General features: G+C 40.5%; 1 protein-coding gene across 1 annotated transcript in view; it reads right to left on the reverse strand.

Moving 5' to 3' along the window:
• Positions 1–13,415, reverse strand: part of LOC104406492 (multiple epidermal growth factor-like domains protein 6) — a gene marked incomplete at its 3' end in the record, with an annotated part of 59,261 nt that overhangs the window by 25,064 nt on the left and 20,782 nt on the right. The window contains exons 3-4 of the mRNA XM_010015481.1: positions 6,360–6,485; positions 2,235–2,357 (exon numbers count right to left, since the gene is read on the reverse strand). Of these exons, the coding sequence (XP_010013783.1) occupies positions 2,235–2,357; positions 6,360–6,485 (249 nt within the window). The remainder of the gene's footprint in view (positions 1–2,234; positions 2,358–6,359; positions 6,486–13,415) is intronic.

Raw genomic sequence — 13,415 nt, forward strand, 5'->3', positions numbered from 1 at the left:
AGCAGGAAATAGCTGATCATTTTCTGAATGTCAAATGATTTGGATTGAGTGGTGGCTGGGTTTCAGCAGGTACAACAGAGACAGATCTCTGTCACATCCCTGAATCATGCAGCTGCTTCTATGGAAGTCCCACTGGGGGCACCTACTCTAATCAGCAGAGTTTCATCATACCTATAAGAAAAGAAAAAAAGTGAAGAACTGTGGGTGGAGAGACTGTTCTTCGCCCAGCACTCTCTTAAGGCTGTCAAAGCGCTTCTCAGCTATATACTTACAAGTCTGTATTTTGGAGTTAAATGCTGCCAAAGGCATCCATTTTCCTAAAATCTCAGTGGAGCATAAAAATATTTGTAAAGAATAATTATTGGGGGGGGGGGGGGGGGGGGGGGCAAAGCGAAAACTTACACTAAATGCTGCTGCTGTGGAGCACAGCTGCAGAAAAAACTAACCTCTGTGCAAAGACTGACATAACCTTGCACAAAGCAAACCCTTAACCCATCTCCTGTTCCTTCTCTTGTTCTCACATATTGCTTGCAAAATACAGATTATTTATTGCACCAGTCCTGGGTCAGTGTCTCACACACAGGAGAGAACAGTCCGGTGTGCAGCTCCTCACCTTTTACAGCAAACCACTTTCTAACAGGGTTTTTTTTTTCCTTCCTAGGTGCTGTAACCAGTGCCATCGTGCCCCTTGTACTTGAACACAAGTAATTTTACAAATGCAGTCAGCCTACTTGCAAAAAGAGGCCTCAGGCAGTGCAAACACCACGCACCAACTCATGAAAATTTCAGGATAAATGACAAGTTCTCTGAAGCAGCCATGTGAGTAGCTGCTGTTTAGACTAAAATGGGTTCTCTCTCTTTTTTCTCTAATTGTCATTTTGCAAGTAGACTATGTTGGCAAATTCTGTAAATGTGCTTTTCTCTTTTTCTGCTTTTTCAAATAGAAAAAGGTGGAAAACTGAAACACAGCCACCATTCTCCATGTTTCTTCTTATCTTTTAAATACAGCTAATAACTAAAGTATGACACTTTAGTTGCCCTCTGTCTCCTTCTAGCTCATCTTCCAGAGCCTAGTTTGAATTTTGCAAGACATCGAATAATTTCTGGAAAAAAAACCCAATAATCATATATCCATAGCAAGACACGATGCTTGATGATTAAAAAGACTGTTGCCATGAAGTTGGAAAGAAAATTTGTTTCAATATATAACGCTGGAAGCTTCCTAGTGTGCTAGTTTATACATAAATTAACAGAATTGTCAATGTGTATCTGAGAAAAAATGAGTAACATGCTGACCCTAGTATTAAACCCACTGCTGTTTCCATCTATTAATCGTCAATGAAGTGTCTACACTGCTTGAAAATACTCTGCTTTTCCAGTAACCTTAATCAGGCGTAATCCCAGTAAGAAAGGATAATCACTGAGCTGTGCAATGCTACTCACAGAAGACCTTAAGGACAACTGAGTAAAATACTCAGGGTAGGAAGTATTTTGCAAAGCACTTAGCACCACATAAACCAACAATTTGAATATTGGCAAAATCTTGACAAAGTTTTCAAAAGAAGTTTATAATTGGTGTCCGAATACATACTCTGACAAGGCTGTTAAAAATCTGTGTACCATGAAGTCCAAAATTGCTTTTTCCTTCATAAAACTGATGATAAACTATCTAGCTTCCAAGAATCATATTGAAAGAAAAGCAAGTATTTTGATAGCTAATTGCCTCACATTTCAGGTCAAAAAAGCTTTAGATCCTTTCGAAAATCTCAGACAAAATACAGGACTTTGGAATTCAACTCTTAAAGCATCTCTCTTTGGAAATCTTACACGTCATGATTTTCCTGAACAGTAGTTTGTCTATTAATATGGAAACAGTTCTCCAGCTAAAAAGCCCTTTGAATTCTAAATAGGTTTTCAGTGACCTGGTTCAGAGTGTTACTTGAACCAATTTTCCAGGAGCTGTATCTGGGGCATTATTTTAAAGGGACCCTACAAGAACGACACTACAGCATCTACAAATCCAGTTGCTAGAAAGCATGATTTAAGAGATCACAGAGTAATTTTCATTAATAAAATGGTTCTTCAAGATTATTGTGTGACATCAATATCACAGAAAGAAACACCATTTCAAAATGCAGACATATATTTGTAAATATATTCTTTTCCATTCAAAGCTCAGCAAACCAGAGTGCATATTAGTATCTTTCTTCCCAATAAATACTCCAGTTTCTTACCTAAACAGGATATTTTGTCTGCAGAAAGATAATACCCTGCATGACACTCGCATTTTGCAATTCCTCTCTCATTTTGACAGATTTGTGGGCATCCTCCATTCCCAGTTGTGCAGGGGTCTATCACTGAAACCAATTAGAACACACTGTCAACTTAAAGGTCATGGTTTTGTCTGAAAATGATCTTACCTGACACTGTTACAACTAACAACAAAGATTACTGTAGCTGTTAGAGATTAGACCGGAAAAAAATATTTGACAGAATTTGGTGTACAGTAAAGCCATTGTTTTTCTGTACACTATTTTCTCTGTTGCTGGACAGCATTTTTCATAGAGCAGCAACAACGCTTTACACAGTGGGAAAGTGAGCTTGTATTACACCTTGGAAGTAGGACAAGAGACATACATTTTATTCTTATTTTGCTGTAACTGAACAGATTTCAAGAGTTGGTTTAAACAATAGCAATTAGCACTCCAGTTTGCCACAGAACAGTGTGCATTTAAGTCTCTAGAGAAAATAAATGCTGAAGAGCCCCAGAAGACCTCCTTCAGTCTAAAAACTTATGCCATTCATGTTGTACATCAAGATTTTCTTTCTTTTCTTGAAAAAAAACATACCATTTCAAGGATAAGCTGCTCTAAGTGGCAAGTACTTAGCAACATATTTATAAAGTGCCTACAGAAGTCTCCACCTCAGAGATTTCACTGTGGTTTATGGGTTTATTTCTGGAATACATACCTGCTGGAAACAATTCTGATGTATGTGCCCAAATAAAGACTTTGCACACGATAAAAGAGACCGACTAGGACTGTTTGGACAGGTCTGATTTGGGTTAAGAGCCAGAGTTTTCATACCAAAATCTGATACTCTGCACAAGGTTGAGGTATCAGTTTGGAGTACTAGTTACGCTAACACACTGATGAATAACATCATCACATAGGTAAATCTGGAGGACACCTTTGAAAATGTGTCCTCTAGACTTCTGCTTAGTTTCAAATAAAGCTTTTGAAAAGTCAGAATTCAAGCTCTGATTCAGTTTTAGCATTTTACTAATTGCTGTCTGATTTGAGACATTTGACCAGAATTCCTCACTCGCCTCCAACCTGACAACTCCTTCACCAGCCATCTCAAGCTCTGTACAAGCCAACTTTTATCAAGACACCAGGAAGAAAGTTAACATCAGTTCAAAGCACTGGTGGTGCAGTCAGGGTTTCAGTAACCCTGAGAAAGGTTTGAAGCTGGTTTCATTTTTCATTTTTTCATTTCTTTTTCATTTCCTCCAATTTTCACTTTTCTGTGTAGTCAGTAGCATTTTGAGCTATCATTTGGCAAAGAAGGATATTGCCCCAGAACACCTTTAAATTCCCTTGTTTCACCTCCTGCCACTGCAAGAACATAACAATTCAAGTCTGCAAGCTGAGTTTGCCTTGAGAGTATTAAAAAAAAACCATAAAAAGTCACCGTTAAGTATGTAGAACTGAAATTTTCTGTTGGATTTTCAACACAATAGGTTGCAAATATGTTTCCAAGGGACAGCAGCACTTCATCCTACGTGACACTTTCAAGGCTGATAACTTGGCTCTACAGTTAGACAATTTGTGGTCTACAAAAGATTTAGCTTCAAGAAAGAACTCATTCCTTGCTGATAAGAAATACTGAGTTATTTGTTGATTTTTTTCTATTTGGTTAAATTAAATGAAATCACTATCAAACAGCATCTGTTAAACCTGCATATTATAACGGTTTTCAGAGCATCTAAAGCTTTAATTTGAGAATGATTATAGCATAAAGTAAACTTGTAATACTGTGTGACATGACAACAAACAAACAACAAATTATAGGGTAGATGTTAGCACAACACAGTAATTTGAATAAAGATAGCAGCCTTGGAAGTCCTTAGACAAGATAAAAGATTGTGAAGGGAAGATCTTCAGCACACAAGGCAACCACTGTTTGACTTGTTTTCCACTGACATATCTGTTCCTTCCTGTTACAGGCAGGTTTCAGGAAAAACTAAGAATAACTCATTAGAGCTATTTTTCCTACCATTTGGCTCTTACTGACTCAGTAACTTTAGTGGATAAGAGACTACATCCTACAAAACTCTATTCCAAGCTGTTAAACACTATGGCAAAAAATTTAATGGAACTGTTTCATTTCCTAGATACCCCAGGTCAGTTTGCCTCCATGCTGAAAGCTGCACTACCCTGCTAGGCTTGGATGTTTCTGTGTGGCCTTTCAGGGCTATGGGGTGCAGTATTAACTCCCAAGCAGTCGGCAGGGATGACTTCACCCCTGCAGCGCAGTTACACCTGCTGTAGTAAACACCCTCATGACACTGTAGTTTCTCTGTCCAAACTAGCACTACAGCAGCCATCCTTTCTGCTTGGAAAGCAAAATCAGCTAGGCTCACTTCCTCCCACCTTTTCTACTTAAAACATCTCTAATTGCCAACCCAACTGTATTCATGGACACTTTATGCTCATTTGTTCCCGTAAAAATTTTGTTCACTGGCTTAACTATAATTTTTCTTTCCCAGGTGTTTATTTGCTAAGGTATTTATGGGAGTAAGCATCCTACTCAATCTTCATTTTGCCAGCTGAGCTCCCCTTGCAAGACAGATTCTCCTTCCTCTAAGAATTGTCATCCCAGAGAGCCTGTGCTATTACATTTTGATTTACACCATCCTGAACACAGGTAACCAGGTATACACGTGAACTCCAGACAAGGTCTCACCTGCAGACAAAGCTGACCTTGCCCCTTACCTACTGTTCAGCAGTTATCAGCTGGTGACAAACTGCTGCCTTTGGTGGGTGGCTGACCCTCATCAGCTTCACGATGTGAGGAAGCCAATGGCCACAGCTGCCTGCATGGTGGCAGAACCTCACCAACTAAGGGAATGAACCCGCTTGTTTTGCTGCTGAGCTGAACCAGTCACTGGCAGCTGAGATAGACAGAGCTTTAAGTGGCACATGGAGGTTTGAACAGCTCCATGACCACCCAAGCAACAACTCCCACCCCACCAGGCATCACCACACTCAGACCCTGACAATCCAAATTCTGACCCACCACACCACCACTAAAAAAACACTGAAAAGTTTTATGCAGGGGTCCGCACACCCAGCTTGCTTGGCCAAGGACAGCTCAAGTGCTAGAGGCAGCGGAAGAATCACAAGAGGTTTGGAAATAGGCTGGAGAACAGCGGAAGAAGGTCTCAGATGCCCTTTCCCCTCCCCAAAACTTCCCTTTTCTGACTCTTTCTGGCTATCTTGGGGACAAAGCACAGCCACCCCAAGAGGGATGGAGAGGTGAGCTGGTTGTGGGTGCCCTGTGGAGAGCAGGACTTGGGGAGGCCAAAACCAAAGGCTAAGTGCTCATTGGACACAGCGTGAGTTGAAACCAAGCTGAACAGCAGGATTTACTTACGCTTTATACACAGCATATAAAATTTTAAGCAGAAGAGAAGCCATACGGAAACAGTTTTGTGACAGGAATTTTAGTGTAGTAAATCCATATATTTGGCCCTATCTTACTCTGGCATCTTCAAGGGTACTATGTGTGTGCACCTATGCTGGGGAAAGGGAGGAGTTGCCTTAAAAACTGATGAATACATGTGAGAAAAAAACCCCAACACGAATAATCAAACCCAAAGGTAGCATTTCTGTTCTGCTTGTGAAAGTGTTTGCTTAGAAACCTGAAGGAGAGAAGGAATGAATCAGACTATGATTAGGAACGACATAAGCCAAAACCAGATAAAGAAAAGTTTACGTAGAACAAAACATGTTATAAAATTATTCAGGATAAAACAGAGGCCAACTTGATATACAACTTCATGAGTAATGAAATGTTAGAATTACAACATGATTAAGTTCCTAACCTATGTCATCATTGTCAGTGTGCAACAAAGAGCCAGGGGTTTATGAGGCCAAATCTTATTAAAAATTGTGAATCAATGTGAACTTCACACCTCAAATGTGTCATTTTAAAATTCAGTTAATAAGCAATTCCTGGAGCTGCTTTTGGCAAGCAGGGTGAAATATGAATGAACACAGCAACCTGAAGCACTATCCTGGGGTCTTTTTAACTGCCTTTAATGTGTGTCTCCAGGCAGGTAGTGCAGGACTTACCTTCACAGGATCTGGCATCCCTCTTCAGCTGGTAGCCTGGCTGGCACTGACACTTATAGTGGTCCTCACTGAGCTGAACACAATCCTGCTCGCAGCCCCCCTTGTTAACACTGCAGGAATTGATAGCTGAAACCAAGGAAGCATTGAGAAACACATGTCAGCAACCCAAGAAACTTATTTCCTATTTTAAATACATAAATCACAGTAAAAATACACAAATGTCACCAAACAGCTTCCATAAATGCACCTGTCCCCATCCCCCGTGTGATTGCTCTCCCTTGCATTCAGGGTGCTTGTTTGACACAGTGTTTCATGTCAGCAAAAGCTGCGATTCCAGTGAGAGGCAGGTGAGATCCAAGAGCTGTAATGCTGACTGAAGTACAGCCACCCTTTGATCTGACAGCAGCAAAGCACTTGAGAATCCACTGAGGTAAGGAGGAAAAAAATACGTCCCTACTGGCTCTTGCCCATTGCTGTTTTGTTGGGGTTTTTTTTTCTGTCCTTGATGTCATTTATTTAAAAAAAAAACCAAACAAAAACCAACAAACCAAAACCTGTCTTTCAGTTTGATTTCCTCAGCCTCACGCATAGGAAGCTACTAATGTCAGGAGTTACAAACTAGTTAGAAAGTAAATCACAACAAGCAACAAGAGGGTCTTTAGCACATCTCTGAAGATGTTGCTTCTTTTACCCAAGCAAATTAATATTCTTTTTTGTTCAATATATATCTCAGCTTCTAGAAAAACATTTCTCCTGCCAAAATACGTTATCACACACCCACACCTATTCGCACACTGCATATAAAAATAAGAGAGATAGTTTGAACCTGTTGCTGTGCTGTACATATGTAAGTGTGAGTGTGTGCAGGACTGTGTCTATATATATTTTAGCATCAGTGGATGTATTATGTTCTCAATGAGTAGCTAGAAAGACTATTTGGTCCTTCATGAAAGGCATCAAAGTCCGGACACAATGAAGTCAGAAAAGAGCTTTGATATTTATTTTAGGAATATTTGTATTAATTCATTTATATGTAATAGACATTAAGAAAACATTAGCCACAAAGGCTGCTGTAGGAAGCGAAGTACATGTTAAAAATACCAAAAGAAAAGCAAATTTTTACATTCTCATGGATGCACACACAGCAGTAGCTGGGAGATACATTGCTACACACTGGACCTGACCCTGGCTTCTGGTCTTCACCTGTGTCTGCCAACCTCCCACCCAGTTAGTGACATAACTTGAAAACAGCTTGATTTCTATGCGGGAGACAGAGGACCCAATACACTCTGAGCTACCTGCTTGCTCCACATATGTATCCAAAGACCTGCTTTTCAGCAAGAATATTCAAATGAGATGAAAATATTTCAGAAGATGAAAAATGCCTTAAATCAGCTCCAAGTGACAGAATATACATCTTGGTTTTTTTAAAGTGCATTTTCTCCCCCATTTTCTGGGCATAAGCCAATTTGGATGTAAGGAGAAATAAGCAACAACCTGTCGTACTGAGGATTTTGGAGGCTTTGAAGCCAGAAAGGGACTAGTGTGAACTCCTGCACAGAGAGCTTGCACTGGGGGGGGGGCTGTGCCGCCTGGCCCGGCATGGAGCTCTGCCGGCAGCTGCGGAGTGAGGGATTACTACACCAGAGCAGCCATGGCCAGGTTTCACGCCTGCTGCCAAGGCATAGCGTGTGCTACATAAGAGGAGGTGCCAGACTGAAAGAGAAGAGCCACCGGGGAAGGAACAGAATGAATTGTGCTTGTGCTGTTTGGTGCCAGCAATGCATCTTTGATCAGAAAAAGGGAGAGGCTCGGCATACCATGAGTCTAATTCCACCTCTTGTAAAGGGGCTTGTGGCTAGAGGTCTGAGCACATGCATGGAGTTCAGGCAGAAATACAGTATGCCCTCCTTTCAAAGATTTGCTCTTGAAGTTTGATAGAAAACCTACCCTGCTGTCAAGTCCTGAGAAATATACATTTCTCAACCCATTATTTTTTATAATAATGGTCATATTTTCACAGAAAACCTGAGTATGAAGCCATAGCTAGATGGATACACGACAACCACACAGTTATAATATGTAGGCTATTCAAACCTATGTTTCCATCACCTTCAATCCAACCTTATCAATTACAAAAAAACTTCAACTTCAGACATACTGTGCTTTTACTTATGTGGAAAAACATAGGTTGTAGATTGATAGTGATGTCTTCTTTGTTATTTCCTCTGTTAACAGCCTTAGTCTGTGCCCTGGGTTCAGCTACAGCAGTCATTTTTTCTCCTTCTTAGTAGCTGGTGCAGTGCTGTGTTTTTGACTTTCAGTCTGGGAACAACGCTGATAACCCCGATGTTTTTAGTTGTTGCTAAGTAATGTTTACTCTGAACAAGGACTTTCTCAGTCTCATGCTCTGGCAGGGAGATGGGGAAGCCGGGAGGAAGCAGAGGCAGGACACCTGACCCAAACTGGCCAAAGGGGTATTCCACACCACAGCACGTCATGCCCAGTATAGAAACTGGGGGGAGTTACCCGGAAGGCCCAGATGGCTGCTCGGGTCAGGCTGGGTATCGGTCGGCGGGTGGTGAGCGGTTGAGTCCTCTCCCCTTGTTATTCCTCTTATCATTATTATTGGTAGCAGTAGTGGTTTGTATTATACCTTAGTTACTGGAGAGCTGTTATCTCAACCCGTGGGAGTTACATTCCTCCGATTCTCCTCCCCATCGCTCCGTGAGCAGGGGGAGGAAGGAGGGGGAGTGAGCGAGAGGCTGCGTGGTTTCCGGTTGCCGGCTGGGCTACGACAGTGTGCAAAAGTCTCTGTATAAACCTACATCTCAACAGCTTTTCTGCATAAGGCAGGCACCAATGATAACAGTTGGCACCAGAGATGAATGGGGGTCTGAAGACTGTGTTCTGCTTTCACTTCTAGGAGGTTAAACAAGAATAAATTTCAGTGAAGACAATGAATTTACATCAGTCCAAAACCACAGCCCAATACTACAATAAACATGTACTCCTTCTGAGTTTCTGCCTTCCAGACACCAGTCAGTTAAACTTTAATGAAATTAAAATCATTATGTTAACAAAATCAAGGCATTAAAAACAAGGCGAAAAAAATAGTCAGTGTTACCTTTGGCTATTTTAATTACCTAACTTGTAGTGAACATTCAGTCTGGCACATATATCTAAAAGTGAATTCAATATTGATCAAAATTTGTGGGACCAAAAAGCTAAGGAAGAAAAGGTGCATTGAAAAAGATAGGATTCTGACATGGCACATAGTATCAGAGATCATCAAAGGATTCAAGATGACAGTAATTTACTTTCACACACTACTTATCACTGAACAAGGCAACCCATTTAGAGGTTGTTTGCCTTAGAGTGTGGGCAGAAGTTTCTAACAAGAGCAGGCGGAATGACAAACAACAAACAGATTTCTTCAAACCATGTATTTTGAGGCTCGTACAAGCAGTGCAGGTGTGGACCACCAGCAGTTAGTCAGGATCCCAAACATACTGTGATGATGTGGTAAGAAGACTGGACTCATTGGAAAGAGTTTGACAGAAGCTCAGTAATCTTCCATGCAATTACACAAGAAAGTAGCTTATCCCATGTTTTTGACTTTTCAGATGTAGGCTGAATATCTCATAAGAAGATAGATCCACTTCCTTATGTATGAGAGACATCCAAACCATCTAGGCTGTAAGATCTGCCTCGCCTCAAGTGATTTTGGCACTTTTGCTCCCAGAAACATAGGGTTGCCAAGAAGAAAAAGACAATGTGAAAGGAATGAATGCAACAGAAGTCTGGGCTGGGTTCATCTGAAATGCCTGTCTGAAGGGATGCTTATTTCTTATTTCTGCAGCTGAGGTAATCACCTTCCATAAAGAGTTCACTTCCAGAACATAGTCCTTTTTTATTCTTAGTATGTGGGAGATATCATTACATCCTCTACAGTATCCTTAGAAGAAATATAATTGATAATGCAAGCCCTATATGAAACACTAAATGTTCTGCTTAGCAGAGCTAGGTCAAAAGAAGTGCAATATCTACCTGGGGGGCCTACAAGAAAGCTAGAGAGGGACTTTTTACAAGGGCATGTAGTGATAGGACAAGGGGGAATGACTTTAAACTGAAAGAGGGGAGGCTTAGATAAGATATTAGGAAGAAATTCTTTACTGTGAGGGTGCTGAGGCACTGGAACAGGTTGCCTAGGGAAGCTGTGGCTGCCCCATCCCTGGTGGTGTTCAGGGCCAGTTGGATGGGGTTTGAAGCAACCTCGTCTAATGGAATGTGTCCATGCCTGTGGCAGAGGAGTTAAACTAGATGATCTTTAAGGTCCCTTCCAGCCCAAACCATTCTATGATTCTATGATTATTGGGTTTACTTCTTGTTTAGATGAGTGCTCAAAACTGAATGTATAAACTGGTGCAGCAGAAGAGGCAAACTCTATCCCCAGTGGTCAGCAGCTAGTACCCAAATCCTGAGGCTAGGCACTCCTAGATTACTGGTTTATATGAGATACTTCTCTCTGTCCTCATCAGTTAGTAACTGTCTTGTGCTCCAGTGCATGAGAGCTTATTATATCCATTTATTTTGGTGTCTTGTCTAAACAGCTGAAATGGAACTCAATATCCTCCGCTCATTATCCATTTTATGATAGCAGTTCTCTCTGAAACCTACTCCTGTCTCTCATTTTAGGTTTTATTTCTGTTTCTCCTTGATAATTTCTGAGATACTACAAACAGAACTAACAATGTATTTTTAATAACTTCTTGTGAATACATACATTTGTGAAGTGAAAACTTGCCTTCTGATAATGTTCATAGCTAGGACAACTCCAAATTGAGCTTCTTTATTATTTGTGCCATGAGAAAACTTTACTATTCTATGCTCACAGAAGGTTTTACACATTACATGGGTAAATTAATTTAATTGTCATACCATCTACTTTTTGTGTTCATTCAGTTCTCATTCTTTTTCTGCAAAGCCACTTTAGTCCTTTTTTTGTTTAAAATTCCCTCTCCCCACAGCCAAAAATGAAACTATTCAGAGAGAGTAACACAACTCAGACATCACACCTTTCACTTCTGGGTCTTTCCTGCTAAGACCTGATCAGAGATACGAATTTCTCTCTCTTAATTCACAGAAAACCACTAGTGTTTCTAGTTGAATTCATATTCCCACTCTGATTTTACATTAATTTATTCTCTCGCACTAGTGTTTGCTTACCCATATCTTCTCCAACTAAGATAATCAAGAAAAGATTGAGACTTTACCATATTTTTAATTGCAGTTAAGCAATGACCACAACACTGAAAATCTCTGTATGTGGTAAACCAAACAAACCTAGAAGAGCAAGTTCTTTAAATAAAAAATACTATTCCCACAGCTTGAGCACTGCTACATCCTGTATTCTAATTGCATCAGTAAATCTATTGCTGTGATAATACCAGAAATGACTGATGACATATTTTGCTGATGTTAATCACAATCAAGGGACTTTGTACAAGAACAATGACCAAACTGTGAGTGAACTTATTCTGCAGATGTGATCTGACCAGACTTGATTGTTCTTCTCATATTACCTAAAATCAGGCTTAAAAAATTAAACAAACGACATTTTCTTCTCCAAAATGACAGAACACTTTAATCCTTTCTAAAAAATTCAACAACTTGACTTCTGTACTGATTTAAATGCAACACAAGGATGGCATATTTTATTTTATTATTATTTTTAGTAATATGCAGAATTAACTCTGTATATCTTGTTTCAAGGCTCAAGAACAACCTAAGAAACACAGAGTTTATTCTTAATGGCAAAGCTGCCAATTCCCTCCACAGGCACATAAATGGGCATTGTGTCATGGGCTGAACTGACAAGCTCCATGGTGCTCTCATCTACATAAGCATACGCAGGGTAACTCCATCCTGTAAATCAGTGGCTTTTCATCCTGTTTTTCAAATTCAGGTACAGCCTTTGGGATCATATCCACCCTCCTACTACTGTTTCGTAATGCCTGTTTCTTGGAACAGGATGTCTGTCAGTACAACTGCGAGCATCATTCAGATTAGCGGAGCAGTTGCCAAAACCTGCAGCCAGCCCAAGCTCTGCATTTAATGTTGGCAGAAAGGGGAGCACATCCACAAGCAAGCATTCATGAGCTGAAGATCTTCAATATGGGAGATTTAAAACTAATTTACAGAAAGGCAATCAGTTTGGTCTGCAACTTCTTTTGTTATTGGCTTTCACGTTATCTTTTGCTTGGGCGGGCATGCAACAGAGAAGTTCAGCAAGGGTTTTGCTGGCTGAGCAAGGGAAATTAGTTATCGGTTGTAACAGAGATGTGACGAACAGGACTGCAGCAGATGAAGATGTATCCCTGATATACAGGAGCAGTGCAACTTTGTGAAGACCAGTGTAGATAAAGGAACAGATCAAAGGGCATAGGATCACTGTAGGAACAAGGAGCTTTCACAATTCTATAGCACACTAATTACCAGCCCACAGCATAAGCAGAATCTGAGGAAAAGTGCTCAAGACTCTCAGCTTCATATGCATGGGCACCTCCTGAATGAGTTAAAAGGATGAGCACAAGCTAAACATTCATGTAATATACTGTGGAGGAGAGTTTTCAGCCCACCCCATACATACTTCTCACTGTACCTGGTAACTAAAATGCAAAACAGACTCAAACAGACAATTCTGCATTACTATTTTACATAAAAAAAAATCCTTAATGTACAGCAAAGACTGAAGAGATGAAAGGTAGGGCTTCTTCCTTTCATGGACTCTCTGAAAACCGGAAGACCTCTGAAGGCATACTTAAATATTTCATTAGCCTTTTAGAGCTCCCTCTCTAGCTACCAGACCATAGCACCATATTCTAAGACGCATCTTAGTAATTCACAAATTTGGCCTCTGCTTTTGATCCTCCCACGAGGATTTTCTGCTACACTCACTGTAGCACAGTCAGAGATTTTACTTCATCACTGCACCCCTCGACCCAGTTAATGAGATCCTCCTGCCTCAGCTCATGCCACCACCTGGGAAACCCT

Source organism: Nestor notabilis, unplaced genomic scaffold (assembly GCF_000696875.1).
Source record: "Nestor notabilis isolate BGI_N333 unplaced genomic scaffold, ASM69687v1 scaffold5795, whole genome shotgun sequence".
Classification (NCBI taxonomy): Eukaryota; Metazoa; Chordata; class Aves; order Psittaciformes; family Psittacidae; genus Nestor; species Nestor notabilis.